The sequence below is a fragment of the Oreochromis niloticus genome, linkage group LG2, assembly GCF_001858045.2.
Source record: "Oreochromis niloticus isolate F11D_XX linkage group LG2, O_niloticus_UMD_NMBU, whole genome shotgun sequence".
Lineage (NCBI taxonomy): Eukaryota > Metazoa > Chordata > Actinopteri > Cichliformes > Cichlidae > Oreochromis > Oreochromis niloticus.
This window is the reverse complement of record NC_031966.2, coordinates 32008552-32030533: the sequence shown is the minus strand read 5'-3', so window position 1 is coordinate 32030533 and position 21982 is coordinate 32008552. Positions and strand designations below refer to the sequence as shown.

Sequence of the window (21982 nt, the reverse complement as noted above, 5' to 3'; positions counted from 1 at the left end):
ATTTTGTAATTACTTGATTCTTAAGTTTTTATATTAAATACATGTTAGTGAAACAAGCATTTAATATGTACTTTTTCTCCATTTCTGTTCTACATGATTTGTTAAGTTTGCTCCATTTTAACCCAGACTGGAACTTCAGCCTTGACTGCCACCTAGCGTCCATCATAAACAGCTGCAGGTTTTTTGGATCAGGAGGGTTTTTTGTGATGCAGCAGTCCTGCACCAAGGTCACAGGCACAGCACAGCTCTGCAGACTGTCACTATAGTGATTTCATTTTAAAAGCCATGCGTACCAACCATTTACCATTTCTTACCAACTTCTTCCTGCATAAATAGATTATCTGGAAAATAAATAGTCCACTTAGTTTTGTCTGACAAAAGCAATATTCCAGCCCAAGTACAACAAAAAAGGAGATCTGGACACTTCGTAAAATCAGTATGACTTTTATTAAATTAAAAACAATCTGTTGAATATTGATGAAATCTAAAATGAAGGAAAATAAAATTCACTCAGATTAATGTACCAGTACTGTCTAGTCTGCCTTAGTGTTCACAGTCTCATTATAATAGCGCTCTAATATCGCCCATCCCAGTGTTCACCTCATTTCCTGTGACTTAAAAACCATTTTGCTCACATACAGAGTGTACAGAGCATTTATGCTTCCTGGAAATAATACAGCAAATAGAGTCCACTGATTAATCTCATTTCAGTTGACAAAGTTTTCAGTTGCTGACGTGTGTTTGGAACGAAACAGCAACCAAAGCAGGCTTTGTTATTCCCTTCATACAAAAGATATACAAAGAGTAATATCCCAGTTCAGTTCAGAAGGGATCAAAGGGGTACATGTCTCAGTATCTTAAGACTCCAAAGCGTTTACATACTGTATATACAAACAAGTCTGCTTGGAAATAATAAAAACAAAAACTGAGGGGTTGGCACAGTCAGCGTTGAATATGGTGGCAACCACGTTATGGACAGAGATGCATGTTCAGACAGCATTATTAGTTTATTTACAAAAAAATAAAGAAAAGTTAAATAGGAGAAAGATGAATTCTGACACGTTCTCCCTCCTGTCTAACAAAAACAAATCTTATCTGACAATGACCGTGTTACAGACAGGAAAAGGCCAGTCTCAGTGCAAATGCTCCAGCTTGCGTAACCGTATGGGGTTGGGCAGAGCTTGTTGGTTGCGTACAGAAGAGGGCTCCTCCTCTGCTGTGCGGAATAGCACCCGACCCCTGTGATTGAAAAGGTAGAAGGATGGGTGGTTCCTCAGAGTGTCAAAAGTCCTGGGGAAAGAAAAAAAAAGAAACACTTCTTAAACACTGGCACCAAGAGGCAGGAAGTTATGGAGATTGATTACATTTGTTAAATTATATAATCCACTCCTGTAGGAGAGAAGGGACAGAGAAGTGTGTTTACATCCCAATGGTCCCTGATACAGAGTTAGAATAAAGAAACAAACCAATGTTAACACCCACTGGAATCATCAGTGTTGCAGTGTGACAACCCAGTGTCCAGCCATCAGATGAGACATTGAAAGTTTCAGGGGAGAATTGCATCAACTGTGTAACATTCAAGCTGTGATTTCTCATGTGGGATGCTTTGCTTGCCGATTTGTATCTACAGGGTTCACTTATTAAATCTAGAAGTGGTTACACTCCCACTGTAAAAACTTTGCCTATATTTTGGGTTTAGCACTCAAACTAACCAGTTAGCAGATCACAACATGAACAAGTCACTTATGTTTGGCTTGCTTACTGTCTTACGTCTTTAAACATCTCAACAACTGCTTAGTTTATACAATTTTGCTGCTGCATTCGCCTCCAAATCACTTTATTCATTCTTTTATCTGATCTGATAAAACCTCACTGATGGATTAAAGGTGATCAAGCAAGGATGGGAAACATGAGGCCCAGGTACCAGATTCAGCCTGGCAAGGATTCCAACCGGGCCCACTCCATGCCTTTGAAAAATGTAAACAGCCAAAGTAGCCAATGTTCATAACACTGAACAACACTCAGTGAAGCTCCAGCCAAAACACCATCTTGTCACCTGCAGCTGTAGTTATAATAATGTCACACTGTGACCCAAACCTCTTTTGTCAACCCAGCAACCTTCCATTTACTTTCATGATATAAGGCCGTATTCTTTGGCTTTGCTTTGAATACGTTTTCAGTCTTAGGAGGGTTTCAACACACTGGCTGTGTGATGTAAAGCTGCACCTGTGGGATTCGAGGTGAACAGCTTCACAGTAATGTTACTATAAATGTCGCTGAGATGGTGAGCCATGAGCTTCCCCTGTGACAGAGGACAAAAAACAACTGCACTGCCGAGGGAGTGGAGGTGTGCAGGGTGAAGTCAGCTTACTTGTTTTTCAGCTCTGAGGAAGCATCCATGTCTTTGAACTCTCCAGCGATGTGGACAATACCGTAACAGGTCATGATAAATGACAACAAAGTCTGCAGTACAATCTGGAAACACAAAGAAGGAAAACGCTGGGTAAAACAAAAAGACAAAAAAGAAAAGTCTTTGAAATCAGGAGGAAGGCTGAAAGTAAGGATAAAAGTTACTCACATCAATTGGTAGCGTCTCGTGCTCCTTCTCTGTAAGTCGCATGTATGATCGATCTGATGGGAGAAACATGATTGAGCTAATGCAGTTAAAATGAACACCTCGCACAAACGGTGCTAATTAGAGAACTCTAAAAAGGGCTCCAAAAGAAATCCTCTTTAAATGCCATTACTCTAAATGGCTGTCTACCACTAGCACTGACCCTTTCGGGCTGCACTGCAAGGAAAAGATTTCAATCGCTACCACTGCGCCCCATTCAAAGCGGAGCAGAGCCCACCTAGCATGATGTTAGCTAGCCAAAAGGCCCGAGCTGCTGTTTTGTCGAGCTACCCGGTGATACCGGAGACAGTCTGCGATAAATACAGCTACAGAGACGTGTCTTTCGCTCTGTGCAATGAAACTCACGTTGTGCCGCTGAGAAAGCCGCATGAGCTAAGGAGAAAAGTCCGATGCCGACAACACCTTTCCAAAACGACGAAGCCATCTTGAACCGAAGCGAAGAGGAACTGCGCGTACGGTGTCGTAAAACGGTGTCGTAAACAGCCGCAACCATGGCGGTGTAAAAAAAACACCCTATTAATAAGTGGGAAATTAAATATTAAGGGAAACACATATTAATAAGTTATATATAAATATACATGAATATACACAGACTGAATGGTTTCATTTGACTACTTTATTTGCCGCTAATACACGGCCCGTCCCCATTTGTGCTCTTACTTTGAAGGGATGAGCTAATATCCGCTCTAGCCTCTGCCCTTTCCGGTTAGCTCGCATAGAGCTTTCATATGCTATATCATCCATAACTTATTATATCTCTTTGAAACATTTACTCACTCGACAGTACTGTTTAAAATAAATACAAACATGGCAGAAGCCATTCAAAAGAAGCTGAAGGTGGAAGTGGAGAAATACGCCCAGATGCAGAAAGGTGGGTGCTAGTTAGCCCTGCGTGGTTTCTCCTAGTGTGACATGATGCATTGAGCTAACTGACCATATTAGGAAAGCTCGATATACATTAAAGTGTGTCGTTATAACTGCCGCATGCATTTGAATTATAGTCGCAACAATACTTTCGCTGTAATTAAAATGCAACCAGTTCCTCCCCTGATTAACTAACTGTGTGTTGTTCAGAGGTTAGCAAGAGCATGTCAGCCAGACAGAAGCTCGAGACGCAGCTGACAGAGAACAACATTGTTAAAGAGGTAACTATGATCGCTTATTTGCTATTTTATTCACTGATAGCACTATTGGTAGACCATTTGTTTCTATCTATGTTGCGGTATGTGTTGTTCTGTAGTAAACACGAGATCTCATTTTGTCTTTCCAGGAGCTTGATCTGCTGGACAGCTCAAACACCGTTTATAAGCTCATTGGTCCTGTATTAGTGAAGCAGGACCTAGATGAGGCCAAAGCCACAGTAGCCAAAAGGCTGGAGTACATCAACGGAGAAATGTAAGCCATTTCACCCACACCAATGTGTGAAGAGACCTTCACAGTGCTATGGGAATACATCAGGTTTTGGTCATTGGGGATCAATTATGATTCAAAACACCCTCTGTGAGTTTACTAAGTGTAGGTGTTGTGATGATGGGGGAGAGGTGGAGCGGGCGCACACACCGTCTATATCGGGGGTGGGCAATGATTTTTGAGAACATGAGAAGCTGGGACTGTTTTGGATGGCTGCCCCAACAAGCTTATAAAGAAGTAAAAATTAATATTGAATTAATATTTAGCACATCTGAGTTCAGCTTATTGGTGCAATCTTCCACAACAGTCCCGGGTTCTTGGGAAAATTAATTGGCCTCCAAGAGTTACTTCAGAGAGTTAAATTTAAACAAACAAACAAACAAAAACTACCGTCAAGTCCAAGAGCTCAGATTCACTGGTGATTGCACACAAGTATAAAGACAAGCAGCGCCATCACCCACTGCATCAGTAATTTAAGGTGTTATTGTAAAGGCTGCTTTGTGTCTTGGACACGTGAATGACTTCCTGAAATCACCTGTCATGTCGTTTAGTCATATTAAGCTCAAGGAATAACTGATAAGAGTCCAAGTTCGTTTCTTTTCCGGTAAGATAAGATAAGATAACCTTTATTAGTCCCACACGTGGGAAATTTGTTTTGTTCAGGATGAGTTCAGGATGTGGTGGGAGTCAGCAAATCTGTTTAGGATGACTATTGCCTCGCTGTAGAGTAAATACAGTGGACTCAGAGGTTCCTTTTGTGACAATATTCTGGCCCCACTGTGGCCTGAACCTGCAACAGAAGACTCTTATGAAGCATTTTAACTTTAACTCCAGGCTATACTTACAGAGCTAATTAAACCAGCTCATCACCTGGGAAAACATTTGTCTGTTTCAGTTCAACTTCCAACATTACTTCTTTCCTCTTTTTGCTCTTCTTGTCCTTGTCGACATACCCGGGACAGTGTTTGAAAAAGTATTTTATTACTTCATGTTTTGTTTTGTTTTTTTCATTGTTTGCAATCTGTCCAGGAGAACAGATCCATCTACAACTGATTTAGCAGCAAACTGTGACCTTGCTATTGTTGTGTAGCCCCAGGTCTTCCCGCCTCACATTTCTCCACTGGTGGGCACACCAGGCCATTTTTGTAGCCGTCCTCAATATCACCCAGCTGCCTCTAAAGAAAGTCTCATGTTATGGTCAAATTGACTCCATTTCCCCTGTTGTGGACTGAAGTCCTTGTCCAGTCTGCACCTTAAGACAGTGAAACAGGAGCCTTTTCACTGGACTCACTGGAGAGGCAGCTGATTATTGCTCCAATATGTATTGTTCCAAAGTGTGTGTCTATAGCAACTGCCCTTTTTATAGCCACATGTCTAATACTGTGTTAAACACTACAGTTCACACGTGAACGTAGTTTTGGGACAACTGGAACCTCATAAAATCAGAAACAATGCCCGCCCATTAAAAATAAACTGTGCAGGCAGCTTACAGATGGCTCCATTGTAGATATGAGAACAGACTTTAGCTGTGTCACTGTGCTCCCTCATAGGTAGAGGGCAGTCACGAGCTTGATCTGTGTCAGTCTTTTCTCCTCACTGAGATTACATAATAGCAGGAGAAGATTTAAAAAGACAAGAGTCCTTTAGGCAAAAGTACTAAACTAACTTCTTGATTCAGCTTTATTGCCACTTTGTACTTTTTAAATGGGTTAAAGTTTTTGTACAATTATAGATAAAAATAAAATAGAATTCAACTTTATTGTCGTGTCACAAGTACAAGGCGACAAAATGCAAAAATGCAAAAATGTGGGTGTGTGGGCTTGTAATACTTAATTTAAGGTAGTGTTCTTTTTGTGTTTGAATGGTTTGAGATATTAAATGTTAAAGTATTATAACCCTGAATAATTACAGATGTTCAGTGTACAAGAATGGGAATTAAATATTCCTCATTTGTGTGTGTTTAAAACTCAGTGGTTTCCTTTTTTGTCCTTTTGCAGTCAGAGGTATGAGACGCTACTGAAAGACATGGAAAAGAAATCCGAACAGCATCGAGAAGTGTTGTCAAGTTTACAACAGGAGTTTCAGAAAGCCCAGGGCCTCGCTGTGGGCAAAGTCTGATGGAGTGATGTAGCTGCACGCACGCTTACACAAAGTAGTTAATATCATGTAAACCTGCGACACTCTGCTTGTTTCTTGGCATTTCTTTGCAGTGTTATTACTGTGACTTTTCTCTTGATACGAATAAACATTTTTTTTTTTCATGAACCATCACCTTTGCATTAGTTTTCAATTTAGAGGGCATTTTTCCATTAGGACGTGCTGCATCCTGACAAATTACACACCAGGCCTGTGCAGCACTCTGTGTGTTTGCTTCTGTGAACGTTTGCCTTAATTACTGGGGCATGCTGGTTGCCACCAGAGCAGATGTTGTCCAGTCACTGACCTCTTCCACAGCTCACAGCAGAGAAAAAAAGCACAGCGGTGCTGCTTTGTTCAACTAAATGAATGTGCGTTCCTCTCCATTTACCACCAGCGGAGCGATTCACTAATAGTCAAGAAGTGAAGCCTGTCTGAGGGTTTAAAGGAAAAACATACACTCTAAATTAATATAGATATGCGACTAAACTTTTGTCCGGGACAGCCAGCGGAATTTGAGCTTTTAAAAACTGTTCATACAAAAGAAACACCAATTATGTTATAAAAGTCGCACGTAAATCGGTTTCTTTGCTGAATTTCGCTGCTAATCTTTGTAATTGTAACTCTGCAGCATGGGCTACATGTGTAAAAGCAGGGCTATCAAGACATAAAAATAACGGGACTGTGAAGCCGAGCGCATTTATGGGCTCAAACTTCTGCATCACCGGTTTGCGTTAAAATGTTTCACATCTGCTGTGAGTGTCCTTAATTTGGCTAACGCTAACCTCACGAGGACGTGCGGTAATTGTGTGGAGGGACAGTAACTGTGTGTGTATGTGTAAGCATTTAAACACTGCAGACAGTACAATTAACAGTAACAGTATTGTAGAAATTCATTTCACCGAAACAATAACGTGGCGCACAGTGTGACGTCAAAAAAGGCGCACACCTTTGACGCTGCGTTTTCTCCGTTTTTCTCGTCCACACGTAAATGCAAAAGCGGAGTTTTCGAAAATCTCCACCCTGGCAGGCGTTTTTAGAAATCTCCGTTTTCAGTGACCGAAAACGCCGTTTACGTGTGGACGAAAGGTGCAAACGCATAGAAAAATCTGCGTTTTCAAAAATACCCGGGTACGTGTGGACATAGCCAAAGGCGACGACGAAGGTGTCCTCGTGCACGAGTCGGTTACTTCCAGCGCGCGTGCTCCAGCAGAGCCATTAACACCCTGAGGTGCAATATGCTTTAAACACAGTGAGAGCCGAGCCACTGACAGACCGAAACCAGCTGAACGTTCGCGTATTTAGTCGGTCTACACGAGAGAGATACTTTGTTAAGTTTGCTTTTTTTTTTTTTTTTTTTTTTTTTTTTATTGATTTCAGACAATAAAAACTGTGTGTTTACCTGGTATTATTGTGTTGTATTTTGTGACTGACTTGTGTCTCCTGCGAGCGTCAAATGGTTTGTTGTGGAGGGCAAACGGCGTGTTTATTGTGTTCTCCCTGATGTGGTAAAACCATCACGGGCGGGAGCAGCTGCTGATCTGCAGGTTTAGTCAAACACTTTCCGATGCTACAGTTTGGGATATTTGTTTTGGGACAAAATTCAATTTCATGTCCCCTCTGGCATCATTCTGAGCAAAGGTATCTGATTTATAGGTTGATTCTTATCCATTTCACAGTGCCTTAAAAAAACAAGCTTCCTGTTGACCTGTTTGATCTTCATTTAGACAGATGCCCCTCTAATGAAACCTAATCTGATTTCAACTTTAATTGATTTACTTAGTCTTGTGTGGGCTTTTCTTCGTGCGGTTAAAGCTTAGAGGCGCACAAAGGAGCATCCTGTCCAGAGATCAGCGCAGCGGGACTAACACCTCCTTTGATAGATGTTTTCAAACGCACTTTGAAGGAATTCCTGTAGGATTTATGATAAGGAGACAACACGATATTTCAAGTCGCTATAAACCTGAAGCTGTGGATGAGTTTGTGAGTTTTGACGCACAAACACACAAAAACATACATTTTTTTAAAATATCTTTTTTTATTTGTGTCCTATATAAATTTTTTTAAATGTCAATAAACTCAAGGCATTTCAGCGATGTGAAGGAAAAACGAGAGCAGTTACATTTTCAAATAAAAGGGGGTGATTGCAGGACAATCATCGCTACTTAATCCAAGACGGGTAAGCGTTAGGCTGTGACCTATCACATCCAGCGTGCATTGAAATGCTGATGGAGGGCAGTTCCCAGTTTTGAGTGGATCTTTTTTTCTTCTTTTTTTCAAACGCAGATAAGCACACAATCGAGGCTGTTATCGCACTGATCACACCTAGCGGTAGCCTTTTCAGGCAGTTTCATCAAATCTGCCACCAAAACCCAGAACGTGGATTTCAAAGTTTCTCAAGGCTAAATAAATATCAGCCCCCCTCCCCTCCACCAGAGACAGTTTCCGTGATGCTGTCCTTTCAGTGGCTTTGATGACACAAACAACAGCCAAACACTTGCTGGCTGAATGTCTCCAAAATCTAAATGTTGGCGATGCATCAAGACACTGGCTGAATATATCCAACATGCTCCTTTTAAAGAACCTTGTTAGTATATGTTCTAAGTATAGTTCTTTGGTGGAAACAGACCACATCAAATATACCTCAACAAAACTAGCAAACCTACATTACTCAACCAGACCTTTTTACTATCTGGACCAAAGTTAATATTGTTTTATATATCTGTATTTATATAATGTGTTTACTTTAATTAGTTTACTTATTCTATGTGTGTTTAATTGTCAGAATAAGATTTAAGAAGTTTGGAATAGCTTCAGTTTATTCTTAAATCACAAATCAACTCAAATACAAGGTCCAACATAATAATATATCAAGCTTCAGCATACATTATCATCCTACCATAAATCACTGCAAATATCCTAAAATAACCCCAAGGATCCTCACATATAAATAACACTAATCCAATAGTTTTAAAAGGTCTTTGTCATACAGGGTTTTAGTAGCAACTGCTTTGAAGTTCATTCTAAAATTGTGGATCTCTACAGTTTACACTAAAACGTGTACAATTAACTTTGCATTTCCGTCCCCTCAGAAGCATTTTTTTTTTTTTGCATTGTATCTGTGAGACGAATAATTGTAAGTCTTACATTATTTTACATTACACAAGCATTATGAAAAATGTTGCATTCAGTTAACTTTAAAGATTTGTAACTATGAAAAGAGGATCCGCCGGAGCATCCGTATAACTTTCGTTTGTAAAGTCTGTAATCTGTATGTGGGTGAGTATGAGTATTGCATCATAAAACAATACAGCAATTTCAGTGAGGCTCTGAGTCATTTTAAACCCGGTAAAAGGTCTCACTTTAACAGATAAATCAATGTATTTAGATAATGCTTTATACGTTTTTTAGTATGCCTTAGAAATTATTCAATGCAAAAATGTAAAGCTTTTTTTTCTGGCTTCTGTTTGAGCAAAACACAAAAAGATTTGTTGAAATGAAAACGCATTAGATTTAAACCAGACATTCACATTTATCGATCCCTCGTTTATAATATGTTGGACATTTAAATAGTAGCAAACATTACTTCATACAAAATACCAGAGAAATTAACAAAAAGTTGTTGGCATATCAAAGAATAAGAAAAGACCCTAATATTGATCCCCGTGGGATACCACAGGTGTGTGTGTGTATATATATATATATATATATATATATATATATATATATATATATATATATATATATATATATATATATGTTAGATTTCATTTCACATGGTTTTGCCTTTTAGTTTCCAACAGCCTTTTCTTTTACTTGGGAGGATTTTGTGGATTGGATGGTGCCGCACCCTGAAGGAGTCTAGACTCTGGACAGTGTGTGAATGGCCGCCATTGTTTGCTCCTCTACCCCCGAGTAAACTGCTCTGATGATAGATGGAGTCGCCTGCCTATCAGCATCACAAAGGATGTCATAACTGTCGATCGTTCTGGTTAACTATCCTGTGCCCGTTTCATCTACAAGTGCAGCGGCTTTAAAAGGTTCACACGATAAAATAGGTCACTCTGGGAGGTTTGAGCAAACTGTGTCTTTATTGAAGACTCAGCAAACACATTCATGAATTATTTCTCACACACAGTGGCTCAAATATAGGCTATACACACGTCAGAGCCAAAAAAGAGAAGAAAAACAAAAACAAACCCCCCAGCAAAGGTAAAGCAGGGAAAGCAATTTTAGGCCCGTCCTGTCAGCACAAATATATGTTTTACGTACTGATGCGTAAATGTGAAAAAAAACAAAAAAACAACTTGAAAGACATTTAAAAATGTAGTCCATAATGAGCACATATAGGCGAGTCTCAACGTTTTAAAAAGATAAATCACTAATTACACTCGTACATGTGTGAGGTGATAGAAAGTGACTTGAGTGAGCTAAATACAGGCTGTGCAGTAGCCGAAAAAATACACTTTATACATTTTGCTGGTATAGTTACAGTAGGTTACAGTAGGTACAGTAGTTACATGGACTCAAAAGCCTCGGTCTTGACGCTGGAATCACTGAGGCCAGGGCCTCCACAGGGGATCAGGGATGTGCCCCACACCTGCGGGGGACAGATTGCTGGTGGCACCGTGGAAGCCAGCCGTCTGCTTCAGGTAGTGGTGAGAGAGCTGGGGGTGATGGAAGGGCAGAGGATGAGGAGGCAGAGCAGCAGCAGTAGCAGGAGAAGGGGGTATCAGTGACTGGTGGATGTGGCCGGGAGTGGTGGGGTGCATGGGGATCTCTGGAAGCGTAAAGGAAGCCCGAACAGCCGCTCCGCTGGGCTCCCCTGCCTCCTGGCTCTTGCTGGCTATGAACTGGTTGACCCTGAGCAGGCAGGTCCTCATGCCGTCATGGTAGCTGGACTGGCAGGCACAGGCCGGTCCCTGCTCCACGGACAGGGCCCTCTTTGAGGCCTGGTGATCCTTCTGTACATCCTTCTCTGCCTTCAGGAAATCGACCACACTCTCTAGAATCTCTGCCTTCTCCACTTTCGGATTTTTTAGTTTCTGCATTAAAGGGAATGCACATTACTCAAATCACTCACAAACAGCATATAAAATAAAATAACAAAAAACACAACATTATGAACAATCGAAAATAAAACCACGACGCAGAGACGTACCTCATTGTGGGTGCTCTCCAGCATCAGAACTCGCAGAGTCTCCAGACTGTGGTTGATGCGCTCCCGCCTGCGCTTCTCCATCTGAGGTTTAGAAATCTTTGGGGGCGAAAAAGTAAAACACTTTAGACTGCAAACAGGAAGAACGCGCTTTTTGCACAAAGTGTTGCTGTCTGCGGAGATGTAACTCACCCTTCTGGCGGCCCTCTGTCCTCGAGCTCCAGGTGAAGATATAACCTTCATGCTTGCCTCGTGCCTCTCCTCGTTGCTGCAGATCCAAACCGAACGAATGACACAAGTTTGCGCCCTTGTTGCAATTTGTTGATCAGGGCGGCCACGCCCCCTCTTGACACCCGAGAGAACTGAATTAATCCGAGTCACGTGGTTCGATACAGCCGTTGCTTCCATTAAATTTAAAATTATTTCGTTTAGGCCCTCTTATCAAAAATGTTTATTGATTTAATGGAACTTTTTGAACGACTGAAACAGCTCCACACGAGGCCTGCCTTATTTACGCACTTAACTCGGAGAGTTTCTTTTAGATCGGCTCCCCATACAGAAACAAAAGGATGAACTCTGTCTGCTCCTTTTTAATTTCGGTTCCTGCGTGTGTCTGCTTGATGCTTGAAAATAAAGATCAGCGGTATTTGCGCAAACACTGCCTCATTCATATTTTTATTTTGAATTATTTTTGTGCGTTTCTTCATCAATTCATCAGCCTCATGTTGCCATTAACAGTTGTGTAATTGTTCTTTTGGAAAGTAAAATGGTGATCCAATGAATACGTTAAACAGGCACTCGATTTATAGGATTATTGTTTTTAACGCACGATTTGCATAAATACACTCAGCTTCCTCTCCACATGCTGATGATGATTTAAACAAAAATGTAAAGTTGGATTCATCACCCCAGATTCAGACTTTTTGGCACAGATTTTTCGTGTGTAATGTGGTACACCTCAGCCTTTCCCCACTTATTTCCTGCCTTTAAGAATGGCTGAAGGAATAGTGGCATCTCTCAGGTCTTGTGTCAAGATTTTTTTTCCCCTTGTTTCTTAAGGACGTGCTTTTCATTACTGATACTTTCATTCGCTGGTGATATGTTTTTAGGTCTGCATGTTCTTCTTTTGTCCTCCACCTGTGGATTGTCCTCAGTTGTTTGTTTTTTTTAAGGACAAAGTGCACACGCCATGTTTCGATTTCTCTTTGGTAATCCCCTTATTCGTGCAAAAAAGAGTAATTTTTATGCATGTCAAATTGTGTCTTAAATTTGGCATTTTTGCCGCATAGATAGAGGACGCTGGTAACAATAAATAAATACAGAAATATTAAAACTAACTAAATAAAATAGATTATTTGCTCGAGTTCATCCGTTAAGTTGAGTGTCTTTTTATGCTTGAATGATTCACAAGTCGGTGTTAAGTGGCTTAACAAGCAAACAAAAACAAAAACAAACCCCCCCCCCCCCCCCCCCCCCCCCCCCCCAAGATATTGCTTAGACAATGGTCAGGTACAACAACTGGGCTGAAAATATATGAAAAATATGTCCGCATCCATAAAGCCTGAACACTACTGAAAGTCACTGGAGGCGAAGCATAAAGCCACGAGGAATGGCTCAAGACTTTTTAGAAGTTGATTTTTACGCTCAGGTGTAATGATCGTTACCAAGAAACATCACCAAAAAAATCTACTTTTTCAAGTTTTCTGCTGAATAACAAAATGAAACATGGATGCCCTCACGGGATCTCGCTTGCACTCACTGTTATGTTTTTGCTGTTCTTTAAACTTGTAAGTTTGTTTCTTGTGTTTGGCCTTAAACATTTTATACATTAACAGATGTATTTTTGACCTCGATCTTCTGTATTTTGTGAGACCCACTTTTTTTCTTCTTTAAAACAAATCTTTCCCCGGCGTCTTTATTAACTATCGAAATACAAATAGTGAAATCATCGAGCTGAACCACTGTTTCAGTGCTGCCTGCATGTTCTCACATGACGCAGAGAGAGTGAAGTTGGCGTTAACTGCGCTTTTAGTTTGGTGTAGCTCTCTGTGCACTGCATTTATGGTCACCCTGATCCTCATAATAGGCTAAAGAGTGTGGAGATAACACTGGGATGATCGGATCACGGGGATCCCGAGGAGATTAAGTGGCTTTTCAAAAGCAATGATACTTCCGTTTCAAATCAAAGAAAGGGCGATTAGTGGAGGCCCGGGGATCAGCTCTGGTTTCTATGGCAGTCGGGAAAGAAACTCGCTCTGATACACCATTTGCAGCATGAGGATATAAAATATAGATATAGAAAGGAATTAGGCGTTCAAGTTGTGAATGTAAATACAAGTAAACGCACAGTTTGGGACTCCGAGTGCGCTCGAGCATTAATGTGTGCAGGATTTAAGCCACGTGGACCCGCCCCATAAATAATGAGCCCGTGAAACCTGGGATGGAAACTGACTGGTCTGAAATGTGGCCCTTCTAGCAGAGAAATGGAGCGTTCAGTTCTAATATGGTGACTCCTCGTGTGTGTCAGTGACAAAGGATGCTGGGGTGTCGGACCTGACAGGTTTGGGAACGTGGAGCGAGGTCGACAAGTGGTTTGATTTTGAAAGAGTTTGTGTGAAGTCCAAACACCCGACAAACTGTCCCGAAGGAGAAACCGGCACACACTTAACGCTTGGGTGTCATAATCATCATCTTCACACGTCATCACGTCAGCACACCAACTTGCCCTTCTCCCATTTGGCCCATATCTACAACTGTGCGCTCGCGAAGTTGCTTAAATCTACATTTTAACGATTATCTTGTGTGCGTATAGCTGCAAACGAAGACAACACACGAGGCTATCTTCAATTTGCGCCCTACTCCTTCATCTTAACTTGGTCTTTAAAGAAGAGGAAGGACAAAAATCACTTCATGCGACGTGCTGATGTCTCACACGTCACAAAAGTCCTCGTAGCTGCTTGTTTTCTCACTTTGTCCCTGTTCCCACGAGAATGGGATGTTTCCCATGATCTCACTTCACCAAGTGCACCTTCTTGGAAGTGTTGAGAGCAACCAAACCTCTTTCCTTATCTATCTATCTATCTATCTATCTATCTATCTATCTATCTATCTATCTATCTATCTATCTATCTATCTATCTATCTATCTATCTATCTATCTATCTATCTATCTATCTATCTATCTATCTATCTATCTATCTATCTATCTATCTGTCTATCTATCTGCAGGCCACACGTTTAGCCATAGATTTAACATGTTGCCTTTAATTGTCACCATGTTGGTAATAGTTTCAAGTTTCGGTTTTCCCACAGTCACTGGAGTCTCTGCTCAGTGTCATCACGCACACGTGCCAGCCAATCAGAGGTCGCAGGAGGTGCACTTATAAGTCCCCCTGTAGGAGGCAGGGGGCTTTAAACCTCTGGAGGACATTTGGATAGAGCACTGCAACATGACCAGGAAACTCCAAAACCAAACTCAGAATGATGGGAAGAGCAGGAAAAGGGTAGGAAAATGTATTATTATTCTGTGTTATATTGCATGATTCTTTTTGGGGTTAGGAAAACTTTTTATCACTGTAAACAAATGTTCTTATTCTAAATTGGGTAGACGAGGACAAAAGTAGCTTCTTAGCTTTAGGAAAGCAAGAAGTCATCATGCATTGTGTTGAATTTTCATCACATCACTAAGGCAAAGCTTTGTCGTGACCTCTCTCCTAGACTCTGAAGCCAGTTGTGGAAAAGAAGAGAAGAGATCGAATAAATCAAAGTCTAGCTGAACTGAGGCATCTGCTGATGAATGCCACGTCTGATCCAGTGAGTAATGTCTGAACAACCTTCCTTTAACTTTGTATGAGTTGGCAAATAAGCCACAAATGCAGTGGTAAAATTTGTTTCTCCTCTTCTTTGTTTTTCTTTTTATCTGTGCATCATCAACAGCGGCTGCAGAATCCTAAAATAGAGAAAGCAGAGATTCTGGACTTGGCTGTTGACTATCTCCAAAAGTGGACTGATAAAAAGGGCCCGAGCGATGGTTAGTTAAGCAAAATCAAACTAAAACCAGCATATTCATGTTCCACTTGTTTATCCCTCACATCTCTATCTTTTTGCATCCTGCAGACTCATTGGATACTCATGCTCCTTTGGCAGACAGTGGCCACTCGGAGTCCAATGCTCCTCCTCTCTTTAGCACAGAGAGTGCAGGTTTTCAGCAGTGTGTGGCCCAGCTGACCAGCTACATGCACATGATAACACCGGCACAGAGAACAAGCCTGATTGAGGGGCTTAAACATCACACAGAGGGTAGGCAGCTGAAACCAGACTTCAACCAGCACGCAGCATCTGTGGATGCCATTTGCTCATTCGACTCCAAAGAAGATCCTCCCATTTTGCTTTTCCCATCTTATTCTCCATTTCAGCCTCTTGCTTGTTCCACGCCATGCCACGACTACCTGAGCCCTCCTCCTTCTCCCTGGCTCTCCCCTTCTTTCTCCATGTATGCCACCTCTTCTCCTTTTGCGTCATTTGCCTCTCACTTCTCCTTCCCCCCCAGCCTTTCACCTCCATCTTCCAACACCTCCTTCTTTAGCTTCTCACCCACAGTTCCTCACTCCAGCCTCTCCCCTCTCACCACAATGAGACCCCCCTCAAACCTTCTACACAGGGAAGTGTCGGCACCAAACTCTTCCTCACCCATTTGGAGGCCTTGGTTTTGATGTGGATCAGACTGACATGCTGACAGCAGCAGAGCCACCTGGTGGGGATAAATTGCAACTGAGGGTGGAAAATTCTCAAAGCCTTGAATGTACAGTGTACAGATTTTTAAAGTCGCCTATAATGTATTATTTCTCTTGTAAATAAATTAAGTTCAAATTTATAAAGTGTGTATTCGCTTCCACCCGTGCCCATGTGATATGTCATTAATCTAAATCAATAGCTCCTCAACAATCCTGAACAATGGCAGAGCCATACATTTTTTTACATTTTTAAAAAAATATTTGTGGCCAGTCTGAGACCAAAAACTGATTTTATTTTGTTTGTATTTTCAATTCTTAATCTGTAAGGGAAAAAACAAAACCAGAACCCAACAACCTTGCACCAGATGCTAAATGTATTTTTCTTTAAAATGCTAATAAGGTAAACTGAAGTAAATTGGGCCATCGGGTAAAGTGGGCCATTCATGGTTTGAGTGTCTCAGCTCTTTGAAACTTAACAGCCAACGGTGTCAACAACAGCTCTACAATTAGCATTTAATTTTATTGTTCAGAGTTGTTGAGAGGTGCAGGGCAATTTCTCAGGCAGCCTTAAAACACTTCACAGTGAGTGCTGACATATCAAATCAAATCTTGTTTATAATCTCACTAAAAGAGCTTGAAAACATTATTTTCATGTACATTTTCACAAGTCACAGTAGTAAAGCAACAGCTAATGGAGGCTGTGGCAACATCTGGAGGCGTGTTTGCCCAAGAAACACGGGGCAGTTCATCAACCACAGTGCAGCAGTGTAGCTCCGGATTCCATCAGTGATAATTAATATTTAATGTGTGTTTTGCAAATACTAGGCTTCAAATTTCCAGTTGGTTCGCAGCTGTTACAGGACAGTATCAGAAGCAGCTCCTCTGGCTAAAAATGAACCTACACACAGTATTTTAATGTCATGTTACTTATGTGGCATTAAAGAGCATTAGAGGCATAGTTTATCCCACTGGTTCTCAAACCTTGTCTTAGATGCCAAAAAATGTTCATGCTTCCCCCTGTAATGCCCCACCAGGGGCATCGGAGCCAAAGTTTGAAAACCATGGGTCTAGGGTACATATACACAGCCTCCACATCGCACCATAAGACTGCACTAAAGACTGTGTGAGAATTTATCGGGTTTGACTACACTTTTGAATTCACACAGCAACTTAATTGCTCTTAACTGCCCTGCCCTGTGTGCCTTAGAAACAATATTAAAGCATGCCCTTCAGGATCAAGCATTTGAACAGAATGTGTTTGTGTTAACGAAATGAATCTTTTAATTGCATTTTTTTCACCGGCTTATGATCTCACCTCTGCCGTTGCACATGGCGTTTTGAAAGGCCAATGAATAAGAGCCTTTAAATGAAGCAACTTGAACATTGACATGATGACCGATCACTTTTTAACAGCTGTCTGATGCAATGTTTGAAGTTAGGATACATACAATTTTAAAAATGTGCAATAAATTAACTCAAAGGTGTAAAACCATGTCAAAGTTCCTCTTTGATGATATTCTGTAATTTATTTTTTTTTTAACACACTGTAAGTCCTACAGCCCTCTTGTGTTCCCCCTAAATTAAGATGTTTAATCAACCAGCAGTAGGCTTTAAGTGGACACATGTAGTTTCCAGGATATAAGAATGAAAGTGTAAAAAAGCTGAGCCGGTTTGATGATATTCCTTACACGATCAAAAGAGGGCAGCATTGACACAGCATACACCTGCGTGGCAGAGAAGCTGATCTGGATTCCTTCGTGACCTCTTCCAGCGGGTGTTATAAAAGGCGGCTGTCATTCGGGCTAAATAGAGGATGTCATTGAGCTATTCCATCAGCGATAAGCTCGAGATGCACGATCATCACTCTTCTCTCTTTCCGTCTCTCAGTGCTCAGGCCACTCCTTATCTTCTGATTAAATCTCTATTACAAGCTCTGAATATTTTCAGCAGAGAGGCACCAAAGGATTTGGCCTGAGAAAACAGAATTTGTCACATGAGAGAACATGTCTTTGGATAATCGTTATCCCCCCCCCACTTCTGAAGAAACTCTGGAGTTATGAGGTAGCCATTGTTCTTTGTCAGAGAAATGAGAGGGCACGCACATCACTGTATAGCTCGATTCCCCACACTGCCTGTTTGGATAATTCTGGAAAGAAAGCAGAGACAGTTGCTCATGCCGGAGATATGATATTTTTTTTCTTTTCTTTTCTTTTTTTGCGGCACGGCAGATAATTAATAGGAAAAGGAATCACCTCTTGGATTGACCTGACAAAGGATGAAAACTCCCTGGCATTTTCTCAGGACAAGCTGATTACAGCTGATCCTGTTACCCTCTTTAATCACTGTTTTTTTTCTGCCAGGTTGCATTCCTGGTTTGTAGAAAGCTCGAGATGTTGTGCTGTGAAGATGTCACAGGTTTGTCTCGGCCTGCAGAGAATCTGCAAATTCCTTTGTGTTGGTGCGTTTCAAAAGTCCAAATGCTGAGACGGGACTGGTGTCAAACACTTCCATCACACATGTGCACACTTGTATGTGTTGAAAGTGCAGTATGTACACTACACAGTATGCACACTGTACTTAGCCCAGCAGCTCCACAACGCAGGTGCTCTTTATGACTGTCTGCCAGAAGGAGAAGCACCCAGAAAACATCTACAGGCGGTCTTTTCAGGACCGAGGGTGACAAACATCACAGATTTACTCCGACTCAGCAGCTCTTATATATTTATCAGTTTTGGTAGAGCAAATTTGGGCATTTCATTTTGATCGATAATCAGTACCCTAGATGCAGGTCATCAACATAGTTTTTGTTAAAAAATAACCATAAAGTTTAGGTTATTTTTTGTTTTTGATTAGGGTTCAACACACAAACTGATTAAATCAAACACCCCGCCCCCAAAGTCTTATAATATTTTTTTTTATTTTTCTACATGACAAAGTGTAGAACTGACAAATCTAATTCTATTCAGTATGTTGAAGCTATCATACTACTATAGTATCTCTGATGTTTAGGTGAAATTGGGACTACCCTTTCAAAAAGGTCATTTGTGGTCATTTAGTCTGTGACCACACGGGGGCGCCCACATTGAAGAGAAGAAGAAATACAAAAAGAGGTTTCTATTGATTATTTTCTGATTGAGGTCATCTGAGAGATCAAGTTGGCTTACACAACACTAAAACATTTGTGGTATTGGAAAACCCACTCTGATCCTGAAAGTAACCAGCAATAGGATATAAAAGAAATTAGTTAGCAAAGTTGTGCACACTCATATTTTAATGACTTGTCGGTCACAAGGTAGGGAATGCTTTACTGTCCATTTTTCTCTAAATGGGACCATAATTTTCAAAGTCGCCCCCTACTTGTCATTACAAAGAATGCAGTTTAAAATACTTATCTTTTGTGGGTGAGTAGGTTTATGACTGTAATTTCCATCATTTGCTTCACTCATAGCAGCTGCAGTTTCTTGGGAAAGTGAAAGGATTAGAGAAAAGGTGAATTTCTTTTGCAGTGTAAAAAAAATCAGGACAACTACACATTTCAAACTGTGAGATGATGAAAATCACTTACTGTTTTACACATGAAGACAGCAGACTGTATTAGAATTTTAGAGTCAAATCAAAAAGTCAGTGATATAGTAGCTCAGTTTACAGGTTATTGTAATGTGTGACGTATGGAAAGATTCAGATCCACTAAGCTGTCAGTGAGGCTCACAGTTACAGCCAGGACAAATTAATCTTGTTTCACTAAAATCTAAAGACTACTCTGGGTGAAGAAGCGTGTCTTATGGACTGTGGATGGATGACGGACGCCTCACCATGACCTGAGCCCATCGGTTAGGCCAGATGAAAACTAAGCTAAAAACCATGTGTTGAACTGCCTGTTATAACTTGTGTAAAATGCTCAATAGATTAAAATTCCCAGCTATCCCAGCTGCCAGTTTGTCGCAGGGCTAACACAGAGAAACAGATTCACACCTACGGCCAATTAACCTAACCCCATACATGTCTTTGGACTTTGGAGCAAACTGAAAAGATTCCTCACGGATACCGGGAGAACGGCCCAAGCTTAGAGTCGAACCCTGGACCTTCTCGCTGTGAGGTGACAGTGCAATGGACCATATCACGTTGCCCCAAAAACATTATTTCAATTTTTTTTTTAAATCATTAGTCCTGATACTTTTTCCTCTGGGTATTTGTCATTGAAATTAAATGAAAAAACACAAGTACACTTTCAAAACCGGAACAGTTCTGATTCCTCTCCCTCATTTCACAGGTCTTAACCCGTTTGTAGGTCCAACAGGGGAAAATGATCTTACACAGGAGGGAGAATCAGCTTACATTTAAATGCAGAATACTTGTGCACCTTTCCAAGGCCATTTCAGACTGATTCAGTGCTCCTCCCTATATTTTGGCAACATGATTAAATTGCCTGAAAAAGTATGCAGAGGAAAAATCCAGACAGCACATTATGCACATTTTGCCCTTCATATTTTGGAATCTGTTGAATGTGAGAAAAACAGATGAGGAACTGCTCTGTGGAGTAACTGTTTGTGATTTTCTGAACCTCTGGTGTGCTGTCTATTTGTGTAGGAGTGACTGTGCATTCTTTTGGAGTTGAGTCAATTTGTTTGACTAAGCTCTGCTTTGGAAGACAGTCCATGGACCCACTGCTTTTATCAGTCAGATTGAAGGACTGCTCTAGACTCCGTCAGCATCCGCGCAGAGAGGAGGACTCCTCACTAAGATCACATGTCAATACTCAAGAATGTAGATCTGTCACTACTCACAACTAAATATCATTTTTTCCTCCCTTTCATTTCTTTCTCTTTCCCTCTTTTTGCAAGGGTCTTTGATGTAAATAGTGAAAGGATCCCAGACTGTAGCAAATTACCTGAGGACTGAAACATTTTTGACATAAGTCCTGAGAGATGAGGGCAAGCCACTTTTCCTGGCGGCCCCTTTAGCGTTTTTAATCTGGGGCTGAGGGAGACAGCGGTGCTGACAGAATGATGGGACAGCTGGACATGCTTCCAGGCCAGCAGCAAGGGGCAAAAGAAAAGCCATGAGAAGGGCCACTGCAGACATCTCAGCACCGAGCCAACAACTCAGGACTGTGGACCAAAGCAGGACGCAGTGTGACACGTGTCCTTGGGAGACATCTACCTCCTCCACCTTTCTATCTCGATATAACAGTATGCATCTGCAAACATGAAGGAGGGAATTATAAAAGAACTACTTTGGTTTTTTGATTCATTTATGGCAAAAAAAAGCGTGACACTCATCATATGTAGTGATGATGACTTAAAACTGCAGTATTTTACAATAGCTTTGACTTACAGTTTTAATTATAACAGAAAAAGCATTGGAATTGGTTCATTAACACTATTAATGTATTAAATAATTAATGAATAAGCTAGTGCGATGACGCAGATACACTTTCAGTAATTTATGTCGATTAAACCACGATATTACTGCACAGATGCTGCAGATCTCTAGACCAGGGGTGGGAAACTCCAGGCCTCGAGGGGTCCTGCAGGTTTTAGATGTGTCCTTGATCCAACACAGCTGACTCAAATTGCTAAATTACTTCCTCAACATGTCTTGTAGTTCTCCAGAGGCCTGGTAATGAACTAATCATTTGATTCAGGTGTGTTGACCCAGGGTGCGATCTAAAACCTGCAGGACACCGGCCTTCGAGGCCTGGAGTTGCCTACCTTTGCTCTAGATTAATTCAATTTAATTCAATTAAATTCATTTTTATTTATATAGCACCAATTAACAACAATATCACGTCAAAGTGTTTTATACTGTAAGGTAAAGACCATTGACTGTAGAAAACATGGACGACGCGACAGCTCCCCAAAAATGAAGCCAAAACGTCTCTATCGCCCCCTGGTGTCTGGCTGCAGTATAG

At 41.1% G+C, this 21982-nt stretch overlaps 4 protein-coding genes across 4 annotated transcripts; 2 read left to right on the top strand and 2 right to left on the bottom strand.

Moving 5' to 3' along the window:
- Positions 1 to 428: 428 nt before the first annotated feature.
- mmgt1 (membrane magnesium transporter 1) lies at positions 429 to 3156 on the bottom strand. Its single transcript, XM_003455761.5, has 4 exons — positions 2981 to 3156; positions 2579 to 2631; positions 2372 to 2475; positions 429 to 1290 (listed from the first exon to the last, which is right to left on the bottom strand). The coding sequence occupies exons 1-4, from the start codon at positions 3126 to 3128 to the stop codon at positions 1134 to 1136; spliced, it is 462 nt and encodes a 153-aa protein (XP_003455809.2). The 5' UTR covers positions 3129 to 3156; the 3' UTR covers positions 429 to 1133.
- Positions 3157 to 3298: 142 nt separating this feature from the next.
- On the top strand, positions 3299 to 6313 carry pfdn6 (prefoldin subunit 6). Its single transcript, XM_003455767.4, has 4 exons — positions 3299 to 3506; positions 3710 to 3780; positions 3906 to 4030; positions 6043 to 6313. Exons 1-4 carry the CDS (start codon positions 3443 to 3445, stop codon positions 6161 to 6163), a joined length of 381 nt encoding a protein of 126 aa, XP_003455815.1. The 5' UTR covers positions 3299 to 3442; the 3' UTR covers positions 6164 to 6313.
- A 3934-nt stretch (positions 6314 to 10247) lies between these two features.
- Positions 10248 to 11664, bottom strand: her5 (hairy-related 5). Its single transcript, XM_003455768.5, has 3 exons — positions 11532 to 11664; positions 11343 to 11438; positions 10248 to 11226 (listed from the first exon to the last, which is right to left on the bottom strand). The coding sequence occupies exons 1-3, from the start codon at positions 11580 to 11582 to the stop codon at positions 10735 to 10737; spliced, it is 639 nt and encodes a 212-aa protein (XP_003455816.1). The 5' UTR covers positions 11583 to 11664; the 3' UTR covers positions 10248 to 10734.
- A 3022-nt stretch (positions 11665 to 14686) lies between these two features.
- her11 (hairy-related 11) lies at positions 14687 to 16155 on the top strand. Its single transcript, XM_003455769.5, has 4 exons — positions 14687 to 14841; positions 15056 to 15151; positions 15275 to 15368; positions 15455 to 16155. Exons 1-4 carry the CDS (start codon positions 14788 to 14790, stop codon positions 16048 to 16050), a joined length of 840 nt encoding a protein of 279 aa, XP_003455817.1. The 5' UTR covers positions 14687 to 14787; the 3' UTR covers positions 16051 to 16155.
- Positions 16156 to 21982: the final 5827 nt, after the last annotated feature.